General features: G+C 43.2%; 1 protein-coding gene across 1 annotated transcript in view; it reads left to right on the top strand.

The window, feature by feature from the left end:
- Window positions 1-7,386: 7,386 nt before the first annotated feature.
- Window positions 7,387-11,007, top strand: part of TAF4 (TATA-box binding protein associated factor 4) — a 151,441-nt gene continuing 147,820 nt past the window's right edge. Inside the window, exons 1-2 of the mRNA XM_031951715.1 lie at window positions 7,387-7,784; window positions 8,424-9,554. Coding sequence (XP_031807575.1) covers window positions 7,478-7,784; window positions 8,424-9,554 — 1,438 coding nt within the window. The 5' untranslated portion in view covers window positions 7,387-7,477. The remainder of the gene's footprint in view (window positions 7,785-8,423; window positions 9,555-11,007) is intronic.

Here is an 11,007-nt window from a genome sequence, read left to right as displayed (position 1 = left end):
AAAGAAGAATAAAAAAGGATACTGAAGAAATCAATATAGATTCATCAGGATTTTATCAACCAAATATAAATATCTGGTTTTAAGATCTCACAAATGCTATCTTTTGCAGAAGACATGTCCTGGTCTTCCCAGTTGTTAGTGCTATTTCTCTAAGGTTAAGTTTCATCCAATTTGGACTTATTTTAGATTTGCTGAATTATGCATTTTGTTTCTCCTATTATAATCATCATCATCATGATGATTATCACTATTAAGCCCCATTGTTTAACACAGGGCCTGGCACATAGTAAGCATTTATTATGTGTCAATTGATTGATTAATTGGCAAGTTATTATTGGAATGGTGTCAAGAGTGGTAAAGTTCAAGATGAGTAGAAGTCTAGAAAGTTAAGAATTGACAAGATGATTTTAAAAAACTATATTGAGAAAAAGGTAATTATCAAAGAGAAAAAAGACTACTGTTCTCAGTGAATGGTTTGATAGCTGCAACAGAAGGTAGAATTTCTTAAGTTTAATTTTGTTTCTGTTTCCTTTGTCAAGGAGAAAGACATTGAACTGGAAAAAATGAGACAAAAAATGGCTAATGCTATTCTCAGGAATACCATGGTCCAAGAGAATTTCAAAGGACTCATGATGAAAAATGCTATTCACTTCCAAAGTAAGAACTGATGGAGTCTGAATACAGATTGAAACATACTAGTTTTTCTTTTTTTTTTTTTTTCCTTGTTTTTTTCTGGGAGATATTTTCTTTCACAATATGATCAATATGTAATTTTTTTTGCATGATTACATACACACATATATACATATAGAAAACCTATATCAAATTGTTTATGGGAGGAAGAAAATTTGAAACTCAAAATTAAAAAAAAAAAGAATGTTAAAAATTTTTACATGTAGTTGGGAAAAATATCCAGAAAAAAATGGCTAATAGTTGATATCCATTTTTTTATTCATCTTTTGTTTTCAGACAACCAATGACATGGAGTAGCATCTTCACTTCTTTTTTTTTTTTTTTTAAATAGCCTTTTATTTACAGGATATATACATGGGTAACTTTACAGGATTAACAATTGCCAAACCTCTTGTTCCAATTTTTCACCTCTTACCCCCACCCCCTCCCCTAGATGGCAGGATGACCAGTAGATGTTAAATATATTAAAATATAACTTAGATACACAATAAGTATACATGACCAAAACATTATTTTGCTGTACAAAAAGAATCAGACTCTGCATTATTGTACAATTAGCTTGTGAAGGAAATCAAAAATGCATGTGTGCATAAATATAGGGATTGGGAATTCAATGTAATGGTTTTTAGTCATCTCCCAGAGTTCTTTTTCTGGGCATAGCTAGTTCAGTTCATTACTGCTCCATTAGAAATGATTTGGTTGATCTCGTTGCTGAGGATGGCCTGATCCATCAGAACTGGTCATCATCTAGTATTGTTGTTGAAGTATATAATGATCTCCTGGTCCTGCTCATTTCACTCAGCATCAGTTCGTGTAAGTCTCTCCAGGCCTTTCTGAAATCATCCTGTTGGTCATTTCTTACAGAACAGTAATATTCCATAATTTTCATATACCACAATTTATTCAGCCATTCTCCAACTGATGGACATCCATTCAGTTTCCAGTTTCTAGCCACTGCAAAAAGGGCTGCCACAAACATTCGTGCACATACAGGTCCCTTTCCCTTCTTTATAATCTCTTTGGGATATAAGCCCAGTAGTAACACTGCTGGATCAAAGGGTATGCACAGTTTGATAACTTTTTGAGCATAGTTCCAAACTACTCTCCAAAATGGTTGGATTCATTCACAACTCCACCAACAATGCATCAATGTCCCAGTTTTCCCGCATCCCCTCCAACAATCATCATTATTTTTTCCTGTTATCTTAGCCAATCTGACAGGTGTGTAGTGGTATCTTAGAGTTGTCTTAATTTGCATTTCTCTGATTGCATCTTCACTTCATGAAGTGAGGCAGAGTTATACAAAGTCATCAGCAGCTTTACTCCTTTCCAGAGTCATTCAAGTCCAGTTGAAAAAAATTACAATGACTTGGCAGTGGATGATGCTTCTTTAAAGCCTAAGTTCTAAATTGATGTCTAAATATGTAAGGAGAGAATGAATATATCTCATTGCCTTTGAGTTCATATCAGCTGGCCCAGATGAACTACATATCCTTAGCAACCAAAAAGTGTGACTGATGTGAGAGCCAACTCAACGCCAGTAATATTTTAGAAATCAAAAATGAAAAAGACCAAAGGGCAAATAAACCAATTTTTATGAAATGACAAGATTGTGATTGATTGGTTGATTTCTATTTGTAAAGTATGTTAGGTAAGGTTCAGTCTAACTATTAGAGAAGAATTCAAGAAAGTTGACTAGTTTCTTGAATAAGTTACGAATGCCATCATATTAGGTTGTTTAGAAAGCTGACCTAACTGGAGGCACTGGAGGTTTAGCCTATTATTTAAAAATGCAAAATCATTCTCATATTTCATTAATTTATTGGTTTATTAGTTTTGTCTCCCTGTAAATTGATTTACTCTAGTAAAATCTCAAAATATAGCTTCATTTCTTAAAAAAAAATTATGTTCTTCCTCACCTTACCTAATGGAGTGTTGGGAAAGGAGTAGTATCTTTGCTATGAGGGCTTGCCAAGCCTTTTTCAGGGCTGCTCATCCACCCTTTGTATCCATCAGACTCATCCGACTCTCATCAAGAAGCCATAATGTGTCCATTCAGCAGTCACACCCATCCCTACAGGACTACACCATATTGGGGATAATTGACAGGTCTCAAACCTGTTGATGTGTTAGGGGGGCCATCTACTTCACATCCGCTTTCCCCAGTGGAATGGGTAGATGAAAACAATTTGTTCCAATGGCCACAAAAATGGCTCATTCACTGTATTCTGGGCCATCACCAATCATCTTGACTTCAGTCTTGCCCTTGGACTTATATGACTAGAAAGAGGGTGAGGCTGATGACTTTGTGTAACTCTGCCTCATTTAAATCTAATTCCAGTACAAGTTATCATTGGACCTCTTCAGAAATTTAGAATAAACAATAATTGCTTAGTGACAACAAATGTTTATAGATGTTCATGAAAGTCCTTTATATTTTGCTTGTTTTAGCTGATTTTTTTCCTTATTAAATTTAGGAATATTGTTAAAGACCCAGAAACAATACTGTTTTTGGTTGATAACTGTACCTTTTCTTATATACATCAATTTGTTTAAAAATTTTTTTCCATATCATACATTTAGATATATTTCATACACATATTTATAATTTATATTTGTATTCTTTTTTTCTTTGTTTTATTGAGATGGATTTAGATTTGAGATCACATCGCCAATGAAAAGTAGGTATTTCCAAACAGCAGTAACTTGGTCTAGAATACATTTCTTGAAAAAAAACAAAGTACCAAGTCCCATTAACAATGTCCAATCACAATAACTCCATGTTCCCAGTTACTGTAAAAAATAACTTCCATACCTTCCCACATTCCCCACTTTCCCCATAAGCACCTTTTCTGGGGCTTAGCCAGGAGGTGCTTAGAATATATTAAGACTGTGAGTACAAACTTTCAAGTTCAATATTTTTTTCCCTATATGTGAATGATTTTTAAAAATTTGGTAATATATTCAAATGTGTATTATCTACCATTTATCATAGTTGGGGATACCACATTTGGAACAGGGTATAGACAGCCTGACAGTAACACTATCAATTAGGACTAAATGCTATATAAAGATTCATTTGATCTATTTTATTAATTGAAAAATGAGGGAAAGGGTAAAGATGTACTCTTTTTATTACGAAGATGAAAATTATTAGACATAATTAGTACATCTACCAGAGCTATATCTTAGCAGGATCATAGTACTGAGCACTCCTGGTACTTAAAAGTTAAGGAATTTAAAATTGCTTTAAATTTCGCTCTGCAGAGCTCAGGAGAAATCTTATATATTAAAAAAAAAAAATCCTCCAAAAGCTTTGGACTAGTGACAACTCTTAACTACATGGGTACTTTAAAAACTATTTCCAATTTCCAACTATCAAATTTATCCACATTTGTTAAAGCACAGTGCTGTGCACCAGAAAGGCATTGGAGATAAAATTCAAATAGAAAACTTTTGCCTCAATTGACTTTATAGCTAACCAAACAAAAATGTCCATAATACACAATACTGCACAAGTACATTAGTGAAATGCAGAAATAAAATGTTACATAGGTTATATAGGTAGTTGTTGGTGGTGTTGGTAATATTTTAGTTTGGACTTTAAAGGATAAGTAATTCAACAAAAGAAAGGTCTGCCAGGCTCTCTCAAGGCAGAGGGAAACGTTGGAAGACACACACAAGTCTTTAGGAAATTTAGAGAAATTTATTTTACTTCGAAATACATACATAAGTAACATTTATGTGAAACACATAAATCAGAACAATGGCAAGAGAGTAGGAAATTTATCTAGAATCTCTGAATATTTGAAGATGTTTGAAAATTTAAATATGCTTTTTTGTGAGTGATCACCGCATTCAGTAACATATCTACATCTAGAACAATCATATTTCATACTTAAAGTGTATGCATTCAGGGTAGCAAAATAAGACTGTTATTGATCATTGACAATTGTTTATTCCAAACAACAGTTTTAGCAATGATACTACATAAAGTATTTGGGTTTTTTGGGGGGTGAGAGGGAAGAGTGCCACATTTTTTAAAAAGGAAATAACATTTTAACCAGCCCTTCTCCATTCCCAACAAAGCATTTTATTAAAACATTTACAATTTAGTTCTGAATAACTATATTACAGTAACACTGAGCAAGGAACAACAAATGCACAGCAAACTTTTAAAAGCTATTCATTTAAAAACTAAGGTTCTTCAACAGGAAGCGTGTAGCAACTATTTGACCTTCCATATTTAGACAAAAAGAAACTACCACCCACACAGCTTGGCTCCTCACAGCCCCTCTTTAGCCCCAGAAGCAGGACACATTCCTCCTATTGTAGTCTAATAAAACTAGAAGTTACCATGTAATTACCATTGTTTCCCTCTAAGCTACTTTGTCATTCTTCTAAGACATACAACAGAAAATCTGATGCTTTTGAAGTTCGTTATAATCCGGCCTCTTTTAAAGAGGAATAATCAAGGTGATTAAGATTAGATTTTTCACTTTATAAACGATTTTTCCATCTCGTTTCTCCCCTGCATTTCCGGTTGCTAATCGAATCTCCACCAAGAGGTAAGGGAATAAAGTACAACTCGTTCTATTTAGCAGCTTGTTCACAGGTTTATGGTGAAGGGAAATGACAAGCCAAGGTTAAAAAGGTTTTATCCATGAAATAACTTAATACATATAAACGTGAGTTGCTATGTAAAATGCCATAATACAGATGGTAAACTGATTAGAGTATTCAGTAATTACCTGCGTTTTTTAAGTGAGGAAATCACTTTGAATTATTTCTTCCGCATGGGTAACACAGGAGGCACACATTTGGGACAATGCTCATAAACTCATGTTTACAATCTTCATGCGGGATGAGTAAGTTAAAAAAAAAAAAAAGAATGGCTTAAAATCAACCTACAGTAACCCTCTGGGGATCGAGTAGTCAAGCTTTATGATCCTTTCAGATGTCACTTCCGATCAAGTTAACCCGAAGATAGTTCAAGTTTGGCCTGCTCCGCTGTCAGGTACATTCATTTCCCTTTGCAGCCGTGGGAGCAATCACATTCAAAGCCTCATTCCGCATCTTTCCCCTCCCCCCCAAGGATGCGCAACTCTGGTGACAATTATAGGATTGGGATCCCCCGGCTGGCCGAGAACATCTCTTTTCCCGGGGTGGGGTGGGAGGGAGGAGGACCTCGCCCGCTTCTTTCCCCTGGAACGGGGTAAAAGGCATTCTTGCCTATCCCGAGCCTAGTCATCTCTCCGGCGTAGCAAAGCCTCCCAGGGCCGCTAAGGCTCTGTCGCGATGGCTCGGATGCAACCCCCTCATACTCCCCATCTTTCTCTCCTTCCTTCAACCTGCTCCAGGATTAGGCTCCTCCTCAGCCCGGCGCGGGGGAGCCCCATACAAACAAGCCGGGAGGCGGTGCAGCCGGGATGACTCTTCCGAAAAGGACTCCCCCCGCCTCCCCCCAAATTTCCCCACCTCTTGAGGGTGTTTCCCCTTCCGAGGAAGGGAAAGGGGTGTGTGTATTTGGGGGGCGGGCGAGGAGGAGCGGGTTGGGGGGGTAGTAGCAGACTCCGTGGGGGTCAGTGACGAGAAGGGGGTGGGGAGTAGTCGGCAGCGCCAAGGGGGGCGAGAACACCCGTGAGTGGAGGGGAGACAGACACCCCTTCTCGCCTCCACGCCGGCAGCCCCGAGGCTCCGGGCAAGCGGCATTGCTTCCTCCCTCCCCCCGCAGCCCCCCTAATAACAACCTTTTCCGACACGAGTGACGAGGCCGAGGCGCAGCCCACAGCCTCCCCCGCCCCACTTTCTTCTCTCCTCCCCTAGACGCTTCTTCCCACAGCGCAGCCCAGTTTATTCAGGAGGGCGTCCCGACAGCGACCTGAGCAGGGGCCCTGGGGTGGCGATGCGGAGAAACGAGGGAAGCCGCGCCGTGCGCGCGGGGTGAAATGGCGGTTGGCTTCGGGGTGTGCGGCCTCAACCGCCGTTCTCCTCGTCCCCCATCCCCCCCATCTCCGTCTCCGTCTTCGCTCCCCCGCCTTCTTTTCCTCCCTCCTCCTTGAGCTCGGGCTGGGCGGGGGTGTCTCAGTTACACGCAGCTGGCAAGCGGCGGCGACGGCACAGGTGCGGGGCGGTGGCGCCCTTCACCCCTCGCTCGCTCCAGCCACACTCAACCCGCAGCCATTTTGGAGCAAGCAAAGACAAAGAGCGAACCACCGCCTGTCGCCGCCGCCGCCCCACACCAAATCTTCCCACCCCGCCCCATCTCTTCTCCCTCCCCCGCCCGGCCCGGCTGCAGCGCTCTTTCTGACCCCTCCGTAGCCAAGCCCCGGGGCCGTCTTCACTAGTCCCGGGGTATCAAGCCATAGCCGCCGCCAGCGGCAAAACCTCCGCATCCGCCCCTCCCCCCCCAGCCGCCACCATAGCCGAGGTCGTCGCCGCCTCCCTCCCCACCCACCCTCTACACTCTTTCCCCTCCCCCCGCCCTTCGGTCTCCCGACTGCTTCCCCTCTCCACTCTTCAATAACGCTAGCAGCCATTTGCCGTCGCTTTTAAGCGCGCCGGGCAGCCAATCAGGACGGGCTGGAATCCCGGGGCCGCGGTGACGCGCCGCCGTGGCGCGCTTGCGCGGCGGCCGCGGAGGAACCTCCCCGCCTCCCTCCTCCCTGGCGGCCCTCCTCCCCTCCCCGTCCCCGGCTCCCCTCCCCCTCCCCCCCCCTCCCTTCCCCACACAGCCCTCCTCCTCACCCAGTCGCTATTAGCCAAAGCGGCGGAGTAAAAAAAGATGGCGGCGGGTTCGGATCTGCTGGATGAGGTTTTCTTCAACAGCGAGGTGGACGAGAAAGTGGTGAGCGACATGGTGGGCTCTCTGGAGTCTCAGCTGGCGGCCAGCACGGCCCATCACCACCATCACCCTCACAGGACGCCCGAGATCCGGGCCGGAGGCGCCGGGGGGCTGGGGAACCATGTTGTGAGCGGCAGCCCTGGAGGAGCCGGAGTAGTAGGAGCCGCCGCCGCCGCCGCCGCCGCCGGTGCTAATGTCCAGACGGAGAGCAGCAAAATGGGACTGGCCCAGGAGATCACAAAAGCAGGTAGAGCGGCGGCGGCGGGGGGCGGCGGGGGCGGCGGGTCCCGGCCGGAGGAGAGGGAGCCAAGAGGGAGCGAGAGAGGGGAGCCAGGGCCGATCCCCCTCAGCACTGCCGACCCCCCTCCCCAGAGGGGGGCCTGACACCCTCCCGGGGGCACCCGGTGTGAGGAGGGTGCCCGGGCCTTGGGGAACCCCGGACCCTCCGTGGGCGGGTGCACGGGGAAGAGGGAAGCAAAGGGGCAAGGGATGGGGGGCCAAGACCCCTCCCTGGCTACAGCGAGGGGACTCTGGTGGGGTAGAGGGAAGGAAAGGGGGATCCCTCTTCCCCAGGGTCGTCCAGCCATCCCAGAGGGCGGACAGGGATAGTGCCTGGAGGAGCTGACATCCCGAGTACAAGGGTCTGACATCTCAGGTGTGGGGGGTCTCAGTAACGGGGGACTAGCAGAGCTCTCAGTTGGGAAGGGAGACCTCTCTAGAACTGATCTTTTGCTCCCTCGATTTTTCCCATTCCCCAATTTGTCTCCCGTTGATGTTAACATGTCTTGGCTGAAGTAATACCCCCAGACCTCCTCCCCCTTCCCCTCCCCCCTCTTTTTTTTTTTATTTTATTCTCTCCTCCTCCTTGTTGTTGTTGTTGTTGCAGGGGCCGGAGGAGTGCAAGGGGGTGTTATTAATCACAACACGACCAGGTCCCAGGGTTCAGCTCTGCTGGATGGAACCTCCTCATCCACCTCTACCAGCAGCAGCAGCACCAGCACTAGCAGCACCACAGCAGGATCCGAAGCTGCTGCTGCTGCTGCTCCAGGGGCTGCTGCCATCAGTCAGGGCAAATCGGTGGTCATCAGCAGCACCATGGCAACCGCCTTGTCCTCCAGAAACGGCAAAATCGGTACCACCACCACGGTGCAAACTTTGAATGGGAGTAACGTCGTGATGAACTCTCACCATTCAGGAAGTGCTGTTGCTTTTGCTGGGACTCCGGCTGCTGCTGCTGCTGCTGCTGCACCTGCTGTCACCCTAGTCAACAACGGACCAGGATCTGTGGTGTTGCCGCTGGGGAAGGGAAATGCTGTCAATGCTGTTTTGCCTTCAGCTTCTTCTAACACTGTCATCCAGACTTCTTCTTTCCTCAGCACTGCTGTATCCTCCTCTTCCTCACCCACCGTTATCTCCTCCTCCAGCATTGGAAGTGCGGGACCTACCGTGGCACTAGTGAGGCCACCAATTCACACAGCAGGACCTGCTGCAGCTTCTGTTGCTGCGGCTACCCAGAATGGGAGCAATACTGTGATCAATTCAACTATCAGTGTGGGAAGTTTGCCTGCTACTGCTGCTGCTTCTGTAGCTACTGTGGGTTCTGGAGTTTCCCTTCAAGCATCCCTTGTGAACAGCCAACCTGGCTCCAGCATGCCAGCCACAGCCACCACACAGGTCATCAAATCAGAGTCCCCTAAAACTATAGTGCAGGCAGTGCCTCAACAGCAAACATTGACAACCAGTGGCCAATCCACCACAGGGGGTAACATGATCATTGGGCAAACTATGCAAGGTGGCATCCCCAATCCTAGTGGGATACCACCTCCTCCTCCAGCTCCTGGGACCCCTACAGGGATGGCTAAAGGCACTGCCAATACAGTGGCACAAAGTCTGCCAAGGACTCCAACAGCTACTACAGGTGGTATCCGAGCAACGTTGACTCCTACAGTTTTAGCACCCCGTCTGCCTCAACCACCTCAGAATCCTACAAATATTCAAAATTTTCAACTACCCCCAGGTAAGAAAAGCATTGCAGTATTTATTGTGATGAAAAGCAAATGATCCAAATACTTGACTTTAGTTGTAAGTCATAGAAAGTTCTTGTTCTCATTTAAAATGGAAAGGTCATTTACCCTTTTTACCAATTTAATAAGCTGCAGATACTGGGGCATGCTAAGTAGACCTGTCTTATAGACTTTTCTACTGTTTAATTCTTTGTATTTGCATTTTAAATCTGTGTTTTTTTTTGGTGAGAGATTTTTCTCTCCATAACATGATGGTGTGCTGCTGATACATATTTCTATTTAATCTTCTTCATTGTGTCTTTGAATTTTAAAGTAATTTTTGTGATTGTGTGAATAAATCAAACATGTTGCTTATCTGTCCCTGTATGCCCCTGCTGCCACAGACAGCAGTCTACTTGCTCTATAGTAGCAGGTATGTCACAGGAGACAAATTACTTCACTATGCAAATGTACATTAAAATAATCTTGGATTTAAATTAAAAAAAAAAGTTTTAGAGGTATAACCTTGTCTTATTAGTAGTTTCTGCAGTTAGGTATAATGTGTTCTTATCTCACCATATATAATTTTTGCTTTTATCATCAAGTGATGTGAGTTCCTATGACAGGGGGATCTGATTTCTAAAGGTGACAGAAAAATAGAATGACACACCCCCTATTTTCAGGACTGCTTAATTAAGTCTTTGAAAGCGTTTACTCTTTTCAGGGTCTACTTTTAAAAGTTACTCAGATAGCAGAACTGTATTACAGTTTTTAAGTGAACATAAAAACGAACTTACAAAGATCACATCATTCATGGCTAACATCCCAATCTTCAAACTGTATTTTAAGTATTTTCCCAGTATTTATAGTATTTTTCAGTGCAGTATTGTTATTACACAAAGAACACCTAATTAAATTTTACTATTACTACCTAATGAAATCAATGGTGTGCATATGCTATTCATTTCAGTGGATCTTAGTGTAGTAAAAGTAATATATTATGAAACTACTGTCCATTATATTTATAGAAGGATGTTTTTATTTCAAAAATGCTAATATATGTAGTAGTCTTACCAGTTTCTTTCTGATTGTCGATTCTGCAATATTATTTAAAAGTTCTTAAAAGTCAGAAAAAGATTGTGAATAGTATGGAATATTTTGGTATTTTTTTCAGAACATTTAGGCATAAAAAAGACCTTACTCAAAATATTTCCTGTTTTTGATTATGCCCAGAGTAGTATTTTTTAGTTTAATATAAATAGATATTTTATGTTAAAAATATTTCTCCTTAAAGTTAATCCCTTAGCATGTAGTAATTGTATGTGTAGTAGTAGTAAAGTCAGTCATGAAAATTTGGTACTTCACATGTCCCATAGTATTTTCTAAAAATAATGAGTGGCTGCTTCAAAACAATTTCTTTATCAATGAACTGAAAGGTTTTCCTGTCTAAGCATTTAAGGGTTAAGA

Source organism: Sarcophilus harrisii, chromosome 2 (assembly GCF_902635505.1).
Source record: "Sarcophilus harrisii chromosome 2, mSarHar1.11, whole genome shotgun sequence".
Classification (NCBI taxonomy): domain Eukaryota; kingdom Metazoa; phylum Chordata; class Mammalia; order Dasyuromorphia; family Dasyuridae; genus Sarcophilus; species Sarcophilus harrisii.
This window is presented reverse-complemented; position numbering and strand designations above follow the sequence as displayed.